The sequence below is a fragment of the Poecile atricapillus genome, chromosome 7 (genome assembly GCF_030490865.1).
Source record: "Poecile atricapillus isolate bPoeAtr1 chromosome 7, bPoeAtr1.hap1, whole genome shotgun sequence".
In the NCBI taxonomy this organism is placed as follows: Eukaryota; Metazoa; Chordata; class Aves; order Passeriformes; family Paridae; genus Poecile; species Poecile atricapillus.
The window spans coordinates 12,528,794-12,545,364 of NC_081255.1; the positions used below are offsets into that span (position 1 = coordinate 12,528,794).

At 47.4% G+C, this 16,571-nt stretch overlaps 1 protein-coding gene across 7 annotated transcripts in view; it reads left to right on the forward strand.

The window, feature by feature from the left end:
- NR5A2 (nuclear receptor subfamily 5 group A member 2) overlaps positions 1–16,571 on the forward strand; it is a 91,305-nt gene that overhangs the window by 1,875 nt on the left and 72,859 nt on the right. For 2 of the 7 annotated variants that reach the window (XM_058842458.1, XM_058842453.1), the window contains exons 2-6: positions 3,713–3,785; positions 8,020–8,157; positions 10,548–10,666; positions 11,908–12,049; positions 14,678–15,324. In XM_058842458.1, the coding sequence (XP_058698441.1) occupies positions 3,713–3,785; positions 8,020–8,157; positions 10,548–10,666; positions 11,908–12,049; positions 14,678–15,324 (1,119 nt within the window). Of the gene's footprint in view, positions 1–3,645; positions 3,786–8,019; positions 8,158–9,232; positions 9,370–10,547; positions 10,667–11,907; positions 12,050–14,677; positions 15,325–16,571 lie in introns of those variants that run through there. The other 5 variants (XM_058842456.1, XM_058842454.1, XM_058842455.1 and 2 more) reach the window with 5 other exon arrangements.

Genomic DNA, 16,571 nt, shown 5'->3' on the forward strand with positions numbered 1-16,571 from the left:
AGGTCTTGGTTCCCAAAATCAGGTGGATATGAGAAAGCAGATTGCTACAGAGAGTAGCAGAGACTTTTGTCACCATACCACTTATACTTGTGCTGTGTCACAAATATACCAAGACAGATTCACAAAGCATGGTCCAGAAATAAGCAGGCCTAAGTCTTGTGAAACTTTCCAAAATCCTCTGTACTCTGAGTCAGGGGAAGGATTCTGTCCCTCTGTGACACTGCATAGCCAGAGCCCATGGTAAGCTCCCTGAAAACCTCACCTAACTCAGCCTTGTGAACTATCACCACATACCTGAAAGGGTTAATTGGAACCTGCATCAACCTGACGGCCTCTGCTTGCAGCTGGGGGAACCAAATAGGAAGGAGCCACATTCTGTTCTTATTTGCACTGGGGAGTGATTTTTTAGGAGAAAAAGCTGTCCTCCCAGGGTATAAGTACAGTCAGCAGCAGGGTCATGTGCTCATAAGAGTAAATCCTACCCCTAAATTTTTGCTTTTGTCCAGTCCCGCCTGGCATCTCCTTCACTTTTTTCTTTCTAACCAAGGCAGAGTGGGTGGGCTTGTGAGAGGCTGTCACAGCCTCTGCAGCTCAGCCCAGCAGCCCCTCAGGCCAGGGACACTTGCTGCTTCCCACCACAGAGGCTGAGTTGTCCTCGTCAGAGAGCACCTGCTTTGCTGGGTGCACTCTGTGCATTCCCCCATCTGGCAATAAGTTAGTTTTTGTTATAAACCACTGGCATGTCACAGCTTCCTCCCAGCAAGGAGGGCATCTTCCAGCTCCCATGAATGCAAATCAGACTCCACTGATTTAAATAGCAGTGGATCTCTCCCTTGGAGAGCAAACACAACCAGCCTGGAGCTGGAGTGTGAATGGGCACTACCGGTTGTTGACACCTGCTTTTAGGTTTATAGTCATATGATCAAAGAGGCAACTAGAATTCACAAAACCTTAATAGTACATCCTATCTTCCAGATGAATGAACACCACACGAACTTATAAATATTTTTATGGAAGTGCCATGATTTTTTTTCTTCTATCAGATTCTGAAGCAATACAAAGATACCTGACTAGTTTTATTTTTCCTGTAATCAGCCTCTTGTCTTAGTGTCATCAGGGACACAATGCAATTTTTATAAGCATTAGCTATGATTATTTAACAGAAATAACTATTTAATTAACAAAAAAAATGGTTATATAAGAGGAAGAATAATCTACTTGTAGTTTTCAACTGTGACATTTTTCAGCTTGTAGAATGTCCTCAGGCAATTAACAGTATTAAAATCGGGGCTCATGAGTTTGGTGAAGTTAGTTTTTATGTTTAGTAATAAAAGGAATAGTAGCACTTTAATATGATTAACAAAGACAGCATATGCTATCTTTAAAAGTTTGGATCAGGATTTTGGCCAGCATTTATGCAGGCAAAACTTTCACAGAAGTGAACAGTTTGAGCTGTGTGAGGGCTGTAAGACATGCCATAGGTTATTTTCTTATATCAGTCGACTTTTGCTGTTACTCTTTACATTTATCAATTTTCTTCCCACTTTTCATATCTTCATTTGCTTATACTGCAAATGAGCTTCCTACAAAAGGGGCAGTATTTACATTTACGTCTAATTTTTTCTGTTTGTCTGATTTTCAATACCAAAATACATGAGGCAAAGGAAAGATTATGCCTGTGGTCTTCTGAGGGAGATCTCCACTACTGACAAAATGCCTTAAGCTACTTGTCTTTGTGGGTAATTTAAAGGTCAGCTCTCAAACTTGTCTTATATATATATATATGGTGAAAATGAAGAATTGTCTGCAGGAGGAGTTGTATGTGTCTGTCTTGTGGGGAAACCCACTAAAACTTCTCATGACAGATCATTATTAATATCTAGAGTTTACTCATATATTACATGAGTACATATATATATTATATATATGCAACCTTATATATTAATACATATTAATACATTCTTATGTGCAATGAACAGACATGCATATGTACAGAATCCTTATCAAGATTTCTCAGGGTAAACTATGCCTGGTTTATCTTCTCATAGTTCGTGATTTTACATTATGTGTGGATAAATCTTGGGACAGATAGATATGTACGGGCTTGAACTTTTTTCATTATAAAAATCAGCTATAAAAATTATTTTTAAATAAAGTTTTCCAAGCTTTGAAACATGAGGGGAGGGAAAAAGCAGACCTAAACCATCTCTTTTTTCCACCAGCATATCAAGGTCAGTTGCCTCAGCAAAAGAAATTTCATTTTTAAGCCTGTCTGTGCAGGATAGAAATCAATTATCTCTTATGATACAGAGACCGGCACTCAGCCCTGACAGGAGCCTTGTTGTATATACAAATATATTTGGGGTTCTATTTCCAGACTAAGCTCTAGCTTCTTAACTAGACGTTCCACACTCGGCTCCAAAAGGGCAGCAGAGACAGAAACAAAGTAGCCTCGTCAGAAAGTAATTATCAGTGCTGGGAGGGGGCGATGGGATGGCGGCGGAGGGGAGCGTCGGGATGCTCCGGGCAGCGCCTCGTCCGCCGCGGGCAGCGGCTCCGCTCCTGGGCGGGCGGGCACGGAAAGGAGCCCCGCTGCTGGATCCGCCTCCCCGCCTCCGGCTGCGGGGGAAGCCGCGGCCCCCGCGGCAGACAGCAGCGAGCAGAGAGAGCGCGGGTCTCCGTCGCACCATTAGCGGCAACAGGTCCAGGCAGTGCAGAACTAGAAGGCGTTTTCCATACAGAATTCATGTAATTTCGGGGCCGGAAGGGGAGGGGGAAATTTCTAACAGAGTACCTGCTTGTAAAACTGGATCTTTTTAAGGGCTGAAGGAAAAAGACTCCCGTTTGCTGCTGGTGGGAGCGATCCAGGGAAGCCCTGACGTCCCCAGAGGCGCCCAGGCATGCTTTAGCCCCTCCGCGCCTTGCAGTTAGTTCAGCAGAAAGTCGCTCGGAAAGCTGCCTTGCAGCAAGACGTGCCCGGCCGCCCCTGCCCACACGCGTGGGGGCCGCCCCGCCGGAGGGAGCGCACCCCGAGCGGGCAGTGCTCACGGGGCACGGCCCCGCGCCCCGACCCGGACGGGACGGAGCAATCGGCGGCGGGACGCAGTTACGACACCTCACTGATGACTCACTTACCAATAAAAGAAAGACAATCAGAGCGATGCTTTACCACCCACTTGGCCCTGCTCACTCCTCTCTCCGGAGTCTCTTGTCATTCTGCATCACGCTGCTGCCAGGTGCTCATTACAGAGCAGTGCATTCCGGCGGGCAGCAGGAGTTTGGCCGAGCTTGAAAAACAGCCCCTCGGTCAATAACTGACCGTTTGGAACTGGCTCTCTTCTCTATGCCGGACCAGAGAGGAACGACGTCTCCGTAAAGCAAAAATGAATGATTAGTAGCATGAAAGAAAGGCAACAAACACAGACGTGATCCTCTGTGGCGTGCGTTTTACTACAAAACCTTACTACTTTCAGTCTGAGGCATCCACTCTGTTTTGCTGACAGTGGATCAAAAACAAACCAAACAAAAAACCCCAAACAAACAAAAAAAAATGAGGGGGAGTGTATTTTTGTGTTTGGGGTAGATTAATTTTGTAAATTAGGGATTTTTGTTCTGGGTTGTTTGTTGTTTTGTTTTTTCTTCTAGAGGGGACAGTTTCTTTCCCAAAGCCTGAGTTGGAGGCACTAGCAATCTCTATTTAATGAATCCCTAGGAATTGAATGCCATATCGCCTCGGCAAAATGATGAGAGAAGACCATTGGCTACGGAGTTTGGAAGGTTTCGAGGTACTCTGTCCTTTGTACTGTAGAGGTGATCTGAATATGACAAGAGAAGAGGAGAGGAGAGGAAATAGAGCTATATTGACTATATTTTTCCTGGTGTAAATAATCTCGTAAAACTGGGCGTGACAGGTGTGTGAGGTCAAGCAGCAAAATCGCGTTCTGAACTTTCCCAGCTGCACAGGGATCCCGTGCCTGCCGCACGCTGCCTTCTCCGGGGCGCTTCCCGGGGCAGCGCCACTGCGTGCCCGTGGCAGTGACAGCCTGTGCCCGAGGCTGTGCCGAGGACAGGATGCGTGATGCTGACTCCCTCCCCGAGCCTGGCTGAAGTCACTGCTTTCATTGACTGATGGCTCAGAGTGGGTCCGCGCTGGTGGGAAACGGGAATGTTCAGCGGGAGAGAAAGGGAGACAGGATGCGGATTTCTCTCCTTAAATACTTCCATTTATGTCTTTTTGATCGGTTTTGGATTTCGATTTCCCAGTGGAAGAGTTTCAGTCCTCCGCTCATTTGCTTCTGGGAAGTTTTTCTTCAACACCTACCTTCCCCCCTCCCCGCCCCACCCCACCCCAACCCCACCAACAAAACGCACTTTCGCTGCTTTGCTGGGAAGGTAAATCAAACCTTCTCCGAGACACCTTCCAACACAAAGCTCGAAGAGAGCATGCTATTTGTTTCTCATCAAGCAGACCACTCCAAGTTGGAAATATCTCTGCTTAGGGAAAAAGTCTTTGAAATTTGCTCAGGTTCTGTAGCTTCTTGGAAGCTGTAAGCAATTGGAGCTTGCCTTGAAATATCATCACACAGAAGCCTCTACCCTGGAAACAGAGATGGAAAAGCTTCAGATTATTTAACATTAGAGAGTGAGGGGTTTTTTTTAATGTAAATGTACATACATTTAAATAGGGAAGTATAAAGTATTCCAGGTCTTGCTCTTATACTAATCAAGGCTGCTGGAAGCTCCCCGAGCCATCATCTTTTATAATTATAATTACACACGTCAATCAAGACCTTCAGGCAAAGTCAGAACAAGACAGGCAAACTCAGGAGAGAAATCGCATTAAAAAAAAAAAAAAAAAAGAAAAAGTTTGGAGAACTTGGTAAGGAATGGAGAAGAGACTAGAAGGGTAATTAAGGTTGCTCAAGGCAATCATGAGAGCTAGAACTCCATGTTAAATTACATGTAGCCACAAGAGACCAGGTATCATTTGTAATATGTACTGCCCTAAACTGCTACTTCGGAGAAATGTGGATATGTAATAACCACTCCAAAGTATTTTCATCCACAGCGATAGCTTGCAGAGTGACTTTGCCATGTACACTCGGAACTCAATCCAAACAATACCCTGGCAGAATGACATTAAGCCCCCGAGTAGGAGTGAAGAGCCTGGGGGGCCGGTGCTAGGGCCGTGCCCGCGGGGGAGTGTTGTCCAGGGAGAGCCGGCCCTGCTCGGGCCAGCCGCCTGCTGGGGCACTTGGCGGAGGTGCCAGCGGGGGCCGCAGCCCGCCTCACCCCGGCAGCGCTCGGGCTGGTTTCGCCTGCCCTGTCCGGATGCGGTGTTTCCTTTCCCGGCTTTTCCCCAAAACGCGGCTGCCTTCCCGGAGCAACAGTAACGAGAGTGGCAGCACGGAGCGCCCGTCGGGGCGTCGCCAAGCGCCGTGACCCACTCGGCGGCGAGCAGGAGGGAAGGGACCGGTTGTCTCCGATGAAGCCCAGCGGGCTGGAGGACCCAGGTCCGCAGGTGTCCTGATGATCTGCTGTAAATGCGCTTGGAGCTGTGCTCTGACGATTCTTCTCCTGCGGGGAAGGGCTGCGAGCAGGCGCCGCTCGTGTGCGAGCCGCCCCCGAAGCGCTCTGGCCGCCCGTCGGGCCCGGGCGGCCCGGCCGCAGGCTCACAAGGCCGGAGGGCCGCGGTCCCGCCGCGCCGCGGAGACCCCCGGTCCGCAGCCCTCACAGCGGGCGGCCCGGGGAGGGAGAGGAATCGGTGCTGTGCTCTTGTCGCCACCAATGTTGAGCCGCCTGGGCTCAGCGCAAGGCGATGCTACATGGTGGCGTTTTACAGAGGGATTGTTTGTAACTAATGCACCTGGGAATAACTTCCCAAGGGCCGAGACAGGGTCTCACCCCGAGCTACTTCTGCCTAGAAACGGGGTCATTCTCTCTAGATGGTTTCCAGTCAACCCGTCTTAGCCATCGACCTTCTCACTCCCGCATCTTGCCATATTGCTGTCCTAAAACCTATTCGCAGACGACCTGTTTAATTGTGAAATCATAACTTGAGAAATAACGTGGTGGAATCGTTCGCCCGCTAGCGCTCCTGCCCGAAGGGGAATGGCGAAAGGTGAGAATGGAAGGAGACAGAGAGGTCCGGGCCTCTCTGAGCGTTGGATCCATCCCCCAAATATCAAACGCTGCACAGAGAAGGGAAAAAACTTTTTACTCCGGCGGTGCTGGTGTTGGGTTGGCTAGGAATCTGCGTTGAGTTAGCAAAGGTCTCCCAGCTACCGGATGCAAAAAGTTTAAGAGCACAGCCGAGTCCGCTTTCTGCATGTGGAGCGCTTGTCTCAGCGCGGGCTCACCTGCGATCATCAGCACTGCTGAATAAGTTCCAGCTACCGCCAGTTTTCACTATCGCTCTCCCAGACGATGGGAAATGCAATACTCCGCGATGCAACACTTCCGTGCCCCACTTTCCATAGGAAGCAGTTTTCACCTCCTAACATTTTCAGCTCTTAATATATACAACATTTTATACTATATATTAAAGAGTCAGGGGAGTACGGGAAACCGAGCGCTCGGACAAGAGGCTCGGATGCTTTCCAAGGTGCAAATATATCGCTCATCCCACACCACCAAACCTACGCGGCGTGGTAGGAGCGGTGTGAAACCCCCCGGACCCTGCCGGAGAAAGAGGCGGAAAGGCCAACGAAGGCAGGCAGACCTCCGGCCCCACTCGCCGGGCTGCCGGCACCCAGTTGCCCCCGGAGCCCCCGCAACGCTGCGCCGCGGGACCGCTCGGCTCTCGCAGCTGAGGCACACACTTGCGAGAAACGAGTTCTTTGGGACAATTTTGGAAAATAGTGCTGCTTGCTGCACTGTAAGCCGGGGAATAGGAGCTCAAGCGATGGCTCTGTCAGGGCTTTGGCTTTTGTGCAAACGATGCAACTGGCACTGAGAGATTTCCCAAGAAGTTTATGAAATGGATACCCAAAAAGCCTGAGTAGGTACAGCGAGCTCCAACGCTGTTCCCGCTTGCTTGTTTCAGACTCCAGGGCTGCGCGGAGGTAACGCGGCTGCAAGGACAGGGGTTTCCGCTGTCCACCCCCGCCCGCCCAGAGGGAAGGCGAGGTCCGGGGTCTCCGCAGCCGCTTCTGGCCGGGCTGAGGCATTGCCCCACCGGCCCCAAGAGAGACTGAGCGTGGCTGCCCACTGGCAAAGAGGCACGGCCGCTGAAGGCAGTGCAGACGTAGCCCGGCTTGGCGAGGCTTGTGGCCCGTCGGGCTCCGCTGGGGCAGGGAGGGGAGGCAGCAGCCCAGACCCTCACACCGCAGCCCCGTTTAAGAACCGAGTAGGGGGTGACTGCGCTGGGCCACTGTGTGTGCTCTGTGCGTGTGTGCGCGCTGGGGGTGTTGCTCATCCCGCCTCTGCCTTATTGGCTGCGGCGACGGTGTCGGGGCCCCCCTTCGCCAGAGACCTCGCTCCCTGCAGCCCCCGGACTCCGGGAGCGCCTCCCCGCGGGTCCGGGGCTAGAGGTCCCGACTCGGCACCTCCGCATTCGTACCAGGGGGAAAAGGGGGAGGAGGAGGGGGAGGGGAAGGAGGAGGAGGAGGAGGGGGACGGGGGTGGGAACCCTGTCCAGCAGCACCAGCGGCGGCAGAGTGCTCCTGTGCACTGTGCCGCTACGCATGGATCGGGGAGCCGGGCTGCCGCCGTGCTGAACCCCGGGCGGAGCTGCTGCGGGCTCCCGGGGTTTCTCCTTCCTCCCCGGCACCCCCGGTCTTCCTCCTCCACCTTCTCTCTCCTCCGCTCCCCGCCGCCTGCTGCCCGACTACCGCTCCGCGGCTCCCCTAGCCGCGCGCACCCGGCGGCTCCTCCCGGCGGCCGGGGCCGCTCGGTGCTCCCGCTGCAGCTGGGCAAGGGCTGGCGTGGAGCAGAGGGAGGGAAAAACAGGAAGAGGGGGAAGAGGCAGCAGCCGCCGAGCGCCCCTTGCTCCAGCTAAATCTGTGCTGCCGTGTCCAGGTGCTGGTGTCGCGGACGGACACGGAGCCCCCAGCCCGGCCCGCAGCCGCCTTGTCATGCTACCCAAAGTGGAAACGGAGGCCCTCGGACTCGCCCGGTCGAATGGGGAACAGGGGCAGATGCCGGAAAACATGCAAGGTAAGGGGGGAAGACGCAGGGCGATCCCCCTCCGCTCACGCTCGGGTTTCCCTCGGCAAAGCGCCCTTCGTCCTACCAAAAAAGTTTGCGGCATTTGCTTGCGACCTGCCCCGTCACCGCCCGCTCCACGCCCCGTCGAGCTCTTGCCTTCGCGGGCCAGCTTTCAGGGTGGCTCGAGAGGACACCGGGGGCCGGGGTGCCAGGGCCGAGGTGACAAGGCCCTGCTCAGAAGGTGCGAACGGGGCCGAGGAGCCGCCAAGCATCCGCCCGGCGCAAGCGTACCCGGGGGTGCAGGCGTCCCGTCGGACGCTGCCTGGCCCCGCTGCAGATCCAGGGGATCTTGGTCTAATCCCCGTTCCACGCAAAACTGCCTCGACGTTTATGGCAGGTGAAGTTACGTGTGGAAGTTCTGGCGAGCACCCCGCGCGTCACACACCGTCCCGAAACGGGACCCGAGGGCTCTGTCCCACGGGTGTGGCGCCCACAGGTACCGTGCAGGTGGCAGCGGCGGTGTCGCGAAACTTCGTAGGAGAGAGCTCTGACTCCCTGGCGCATTTGCGGGGTACCCAGGAAGGCAGAGAGATGAAGTCCGAGCTGGGATGGTGCTGGAAACGTTTATGTGGGGTGGCGGGACCGAACTGTTCTCGGTTCCTCACTCGGGGCCGGCGTGGTGCGGGGAGAGAGGCGGTGCAGACCCCGCCGAGTGTCGGCTCCCTGCCTTGGAGCCGGCAGCCCGGTTTGCCCGCCACGCCCGGCGCGACTTTCCCGGGGAAGAAACTCCCATCCCGGCTGCTCTTTAGAAATTATCTCCTCTCCTCTAGGGAGCCTCCTGGGAAGTAGGGCATGGTGGGCCGGGGGCTTTGGAGGTGCTGGGGGTGACCCGACAGCCCCGTTCGTCTCCTGTGGAGGAGGTTCCGTGCAAGGGCGCGGTGCTCGGAAAACCCCTGCTTTCCCACGTTCTCCTACGGGGAGGGAAACTTCGTCCCAGCGCCGGACACCGGAGCCGCGACCGCGGGAGCAGAGGGGAGGGCCGGGCCCTCCTCCTCCTCCGCCTGCGGCCGCCCCGTGTCCGCCCCACGCCGCTGACAGGCGGCGATCCCCAGCCGTGCCGAGGTGGCTCAGGAAACGTTTCGGCGGCAGTGTGACGGCGGGATAATGCCCCCGCGCTCCCCGGGAGCTCCCTCGAGCGCTGGCGTGAAACCCCTGGCCTTGGTAAGCCGGGCGGCCGGGCCGGGGGCTTCGGGCGGAGTCTGACCGCCCCGGTGCCCCCGAACGGTGGCAGCCGCACAGTTAAAGACAAAGAGGCAACATCCTAAGCAGTCCAGCGGCGATGCCCAACGCGTCTCGCCATGTTCCGGAGTCCTTCGCCGCCACAGTGCTTGCCGAACAGGTCGGAGGTTTAGCGGCAGGGCTAAACGGGAAGGAAACCGGCCCTGCACTGAGCAGCAGGGTTTCTTCTTAGGAGTAACCGGAGCGGCTGACTGCGCTCCTTGTGGGGGGAGCCCCGCTCGAATGGGCACGCTCCGTGCTTTCATTCCGCATATTTTAGCACCCCGTTCTCTCCTGACCACCGGCTCCTCCCCGCCTTTTCCCCGAGCGGCAGAAACTTCAGGCGGCCCCGGCGTGCAGGTTTCACGCCAGCCCCGGTAGCGGGGGACGCCGGGTCTGCCGGCCGGGCAGACCCTTGAGCGTATCCCCGAGCACGGCGGTCCCGGTTCGTGTCCCTCTGCCGACACGGGTACAGCTGAAAAGCGTCTCCCCCGTGGCCCCGGAGCTGCCGGATGCGACAGCCGGGGGTGCCGGCACGCAGCGCTCTCCCTGGCCCGCAGGGGTGGCGGTCTGCCCGACACGACGGGCTTGGGAGGCGCGGAGGGCGTCGTTTTAAGTGGTTTTTCGGGTAACTAACTTGGATTTCGCACGGTGCAAAAGTGCTGGGTCTGTGAGATACGGGTTTAGTCTAGGTAAAAATTTGCGGACTGATACTGAAAGAAAACTTTAAGGGAAAATAATTACTTTCAATATAGAAGTGACAATATTTCGTTCAGCTTTTTTAAAGCTTGCCCCTGATCATTTTCGGATTAAATTAATTCTTTAAGTTTGTGATTCCATAAAATAAGGACTAGGCTAAAGGTGATCTATAAGTATAAACATTTAGAAAATTAAAACATAGAAGCTCATGCGTTTTATTACACTTGCTAAGTACCATGCAGATTTGATGATGATGGGAAGTTGCATGTCTTCATGCAATTTGTCTTTTTAAATAAAACTTTTTTTCTCCCTATTTTCAGTGGTGTGCTTAAGTAAGTTTCCTCTCTAGATGAGAAAGTTGCGGATTATTTGAGTTAGTAATGTAAATTCTAATTGAATATGCTATTTCTCCTTTCTCCCAGTGTCTCAGTTTAAAATGGTGAATTACTCTTACGATGAAGACCTTGAAGAGCTGTGTCCAGTCTGTGGAGACAAAGTGTCTGGGTACCATTATGGACTTCTCACCTGTGAAAGCTGCAAGGTTCTGTGCTAATTACTACATAAAAACACAAGTACAGCAAAAATGTTTCAAATATAAGCAGAAAAAAATTATCATTAAATAAACCAGATGTATAATATTTTGGGGTTTTTTTATATGTTTCTTAATACATTCACATAAAATAATTAACCATCAAAAAGCTTTAGGATGTAGAAGTCTCTTTGAGAGAGAGATCTGCACAAATGCAAACAACTTGGAGTATTTTGCATTGTAGTTTTGTCATTGTTTTTTAGAATTTTGCTGTCATGATGTATCTAGAACAACTTTCATTGCTAACTGTGCTAAATATTTGTTTTAGTTGATTTATATTACTTTTTCTAGAGGATAAAGTAGGAAGATTATCCTTAATGCAGATTAGCTTTGCAAAATCTAATGCAGCTTTCTTAAGATTTTTATTTTCATCCTTCAATATTGCAATGTAGATTTATGTGATTATAATGACCATGCACTTTTTTTCATGCAAACTGTAACTTTCAGAGTTCACTTGACACACAAAGTCAAGTAACCAATTAACATATAGAAAGATGAATATACCTGTGTTATTCTGTTGTGCTATAAGGTTTAAGTAATTGTGAATTTATGACAAGTTAGATTTTTCATGTAAAATTTTTTGAAGGTTTTTTTACTGTTATTTAAGCAGTGCACTGTAAGTGAAGCTCCTTTGCCAGAATAATACCATTTAAAACACTTAGTTGCATGGAAAAATTAACTTAGTCCACTATATTTTTACTAAAAAAATAAGCAACGAGAAGTGAATGACAAGCACTTACTATGCCTCCAGCATGCCCCACTAGGAAGTAAGATAGCCAGAGGTACTCTGTACTTTTCTTATCTTCGCAACAACATTCCTGCTTATTTCATGTAAAACTACTTTAAAAGGAAGACTTTAATAATTCTGCAATGATTAAAGAATACAAAAGGAAGCAGTCAGTGTCACTATTTCTGCCACTGGTGTTAGAAGCACAGAAGGCTACAGCCTCCCTAAAGTCTCACCAAGCTTTGACATCAAGTCTATAAAACATAGTACTAACACAAGAAAATGTCCTCTGGAATCTGGTGGCTTTCTCCTGGGTTCAGCTGACTAACTTTAAGTAAACTATGTAACTTTGTAAGTGCTTGAATGGCATCTGAAATTTATCTGAAAATTATCTTACAATGATTTCCATAAAATGCTGAAACTCACGTTCAAGCAAAACAGGCTAATTTTTGTGTCTATCATACAGGGATTCTTTAAGCGAACAGTCCAGAATAACAAAAGGTACACATGTATAGAAAATCAGAATTGCCAGATTGACAAAACACAGCGAAAACGATGTCCTTACTGTCGATTTCAAAAATGTCTAAGTGTTGGAATGAAATTGGAAGGTAAGAGCTATAGTCTTGCTGGTATCTTCAACTATACTATGAAATTATAGGATAAGATATTAATGCACTGTATTTTATATTTAAAAGTTATATAGCTATGGCTTTGAAATTATAATAAAAGGTTACTTTGCATGGTCAGTGAAATCGTTGCTTTACAAAAAAAGTCTAATAAGTAAATGGTAGATCACTACCATTTAGGAGCCAGTCAAAATCATAATCCATTTTGTCATGTAACTATATAGCTTGATATTTTAGGCTTTTAAAGTTTGTGAATTCCTGGATGTAGATTGAATAGTTTTGCAGCTTTTAAAAAAGACTTAATTTAGATTAAATATAAAATTTGTAACAAGTGTCCAAATTAGAAAAAAAAAAAAATTATTTTGCTATGGAGAGTGATCTGATTTTATTTGTATTTTATCTAGGATTGTTTTGGTTTTGGTTTTTTTATGTATGTTCTTCTGACAACAAGAACACAAAGAAACAGATAAGGGTTTTTCTCACACTGACTCGCCTTTGAGATTAGGAACCAAATAATCTCTGAAGTTGTGTCCAATATTTTTTGTGATGCTACACCTGCAAGGCTATTGCAATTGAAAGAATATAAGGCATGTTAAAATACACTTTTTGACTTCACTTTCTCATCTACAGAGAACAATAAAAAGTGTACAATACCTTTAAGATAACCAAATGCAAAAATAGAATCAACTTGAATTTATGAATCATAAATGGTTCATTCTAACTTTGATATGTAAAATATTAAAATTCAGATTTTGGAGCAGATAACATTTTTTCCTTGACCAAGGACAAGCTCCTAAATTCCTTACTGTTACAACTCTATGAAATGACATTCGCCCTAGACGCTTAACCAGAAAAAATCAGGCCAAGCAGGAAAACTACAAGCCATGAAGGGAACCAGAAAGGATAAGAGCCAGTCACCAGGCTCTGGCAAAGGGAAGCTGTTCATATAAATGCAGATAAACAGAAACATCAGCCTCCTGCAGTTTGACTGATTCAATAGTGTTGTATTTTCCCACAGGACTGAACTAGCACTGACACACTGCTAAACATCTAACTAAACATCTTGAATCATTTCATGTGCTTCCAAATTCAAATAATACGATTACAGGACATGTGGAATCCTTTTGTCTTTTTTGGCATTAAGAAGAAGGATAAAATACTTTCTTTTAACTCCCCTCACTTGCTGACAATGATACAAGACCAAATTTTGTCTTCTGTCATTACACAAAGTTCACCTTAAATTTAAGTAAAACTTATACAAAAGCACTTGCTAATCCAATTTGGCTCATGGTTTTTAATTGCAGAGTACTTGTGAGGATACTGTGTATACAGATTTAAAATTAATTACATTTACTAGTGATGTAATTAATTTCATGCATTTTGTTTACAGTCAACATTCAGCAGTAATATTGACAGCTCATTTTTCCTACAAATTCAACTTCTTTTTCCCTGTTTAGAAAATTGGAAGAACATGTTTTCTTAATTGTAAATACTTGTGACATGTATATGTGTATTTCCCTGATAGTGATACGTATAGCCTTAAAAGTCTAGTTCATAAATTACCATGGACCAAAAAAATCATTAAACATTAAAGTCCTTACGATAAGGTACAGTATTATGCGTATCTAGCATTCATAATAAATTTTTAATGTCCTACTAATCCCTAAGATAAAAAGCTCAAGAACTTAACCTCCAGCAATCTCAGCAGTCTCAATGTGTCACCAGGCTGTCAAAGGTTCCTCTTTCAGTCTAATTGCCATTGGGCAAGGTGGGCTTGGTGAAAGTCTTCAATAGTCCACTACATATATCCCATGGTGACAGACACTGCGGTGACAGAGACCACCAGTATGACTCCCAAGGCAGCTGTTGAGTAGGATTTGTTTTAATTATTTCTAATTCCAGAGATATTATGAGCCAGAACAGTGTCAACAGTTTCTGTTTCACTTCTATTTGCCATGTAGAAGGCAGCAAGCTGACAGCTTTCTCTACACACATTCCAACTGCAGCTAAACATTTCCACAGAACTCAGCTAACTAGAAATCTCAAAGTTTTACACCAACCTGGATAAAACCATCAAAAGGAAATGCTTCCTTTTTGCCAAGAGAAATGTATTCCTCTTTGTGACTACTGAACATTTCACAATTTACATTTCAGATGTTTTGCTGTGGTGGAAGGCAGTAATGGAATGATTATAATGAGACAATGTGGTCTGCTGGATACGTCTCAGACAAATTCTGGACTTCAGCCCTTGTTTCTTAATGACATAGTAGCTTGATATAGACCCATATGTACATTGAGATTTCCACATGATCCCATAGCAGGTGTGAAATTCCTGTAGCCATCCATTGTGTTTGTCCCCGTGTCCTAATCAATGTACAGAGAAGTCCTTCTTTGCTAGAAATATACGCATGTGACATTTAAATCACTAGAAAAAAGTGACATTTGTTAAGTCAAAATATATACTTTCCTTAGGAATAAAAGTGCAACTCTGAATTTGGGAAAAAAAAATTACTTACATTTTTACATTTCTTCTCTTTCCTAATATATGCTTGATTAAGAATGTTAATTCCAAGTGTTAATAATGATTTACTTCCTCCTTTCCCATGACAGCTGTGCGAGCTGACCGAATGCGTGGCGGTCGAAACAAGTTTGGACCAATGTACAAGAGAGACAGGGCATTGAAGCAGCAGAAGAAAGCTCTTATCCGAGCAAATGGACTGAAACTGGAGGCCATGACTCAGGTGATCCAAGCAATGCCAACTGACCTGACAATATCCTCTGCAATCCAGAACATCCATTCAGCTTCTAAAGGCCTACCTCTGAACCATACTGCCTTGCCTCCTACAGACTATGACAGGAGTCCCTTTGTGACTTCTCCCATCAGCATGACAATGCCACCCCACGGCAGTTTGCAAGGCTACCAAACCTATGGCCATTTTCCAAGCCGTGCTATCAAGTCCGAGTACCCTGACCCTTACACTAGCTCACCAGAGTCAATAATGGGCTACTCATACATGGATAGTTATCAAACAAGCTCACCAGCAAGTATCCCACATCTGATATTGGAACTCCTGAAATGTGAGCCCGATGAGCCACAAGTCCAAGCTAAAATCATGGCGTATCTGCAGCAAGAGCAAGCCAACAGAAGCAAACATGAGAAGCTCAACACATTTGGGCTAATGTGTAAAATGGCTGACCAAACTCTCTTCTCCATTGTTGAGTGGGCTAGGAGTAGCATCTTCTTTAGAGAACTTAAGGTAGGTAAAAATTTTATATATTATAATTCAGCCAAGAAAAAAATACTATTTCTTACAATCTTGTACTTCAAGCAGGAAAGCATGGGTTTTGTTTTCTCCCCCCACAAGCACCTCATTCTTTATTTATTTGGCTTGAAGTAGGCAGACTATTAAAAGGAGAAACTTGCCAATGACTTCTACCGGAGCCTGTAATGTGCTGTAGCAAAGAGATTCAATATTCAGTTCAGCTTTTCTCTACTTCAGTATTTATCACCACTATTGTTAACATCCATAGGGCCTCACATAATTCTACTCCTTCCCCATCAGCATTGCTCACTCTCTGGCTTGTACTCAGGGTTGTAAGCACACCTGTTACACCATTGCACATTGATTTATGTAATTGTTTCATTACCTTATTTAGCATATGCGGGAATGCCATATCTGTCCATCTCCATTCACACATTATATAAGTTCATATTTTGAATATTCTCAATGGGATATTATTTTATGCATTCCCGTGTGTCTAATTAACCACACAGGCTGAAACCTAAGCAGGATATACACAGAACAGAAAGCAAGGAGGAAGTAGATACCTCAAGGACTCCTTTTGGTTCTGATCTCCACTTACACATGGGGGATTCCTTTAGTCTAGGCTGCTACAATGACCTCTAGGCTCTTATATTTTGCTGGAGCACTGAGGAAATCATCATGCACTGCTTTCTGGTGGACAGAAATTTTCCTATTTACATTTTTCAGACTTACAGTTAAAGCAACTTTGTGGTCTGAGTGGGTCTGAAATTTCAAATCTGAAATTTTAAGCCAGAAATTTGAGATCAGATAATAGATATGAACTGCAGTTTTTAACCACTGTACTGATACAGAAATTAGCTCTGGAAAGAATAAACTTCAGTCTCAAAAAAACCCTCAAGATGGTGAACTCAACTCACTTCTGAATTTCCCTGTTACATTGCTAGTTACTGTGTCTGCTATAGAGAGATGCTTTTGCCATGAGTATTTGCTACCGAAATCTGTAAAGTTTTGTGACCGCCCATAATTTCTGACTACTTTCAAGCTAAGAGAAAATAACTCAGCTTCCAAATATAAAAATTACTGTAGGATTTCACTGAGAATTGAATCTGCATGAGTTAAGAGCACAAAAGGGAGATGCATTGAAAAGCTGCACTCAAAGAGCTTGCTGCAACAGTATGTCTGTCATGACCATAAGGATGTGGACACGTAACATAAAGCCAGATTACAAGAAAAGCAAG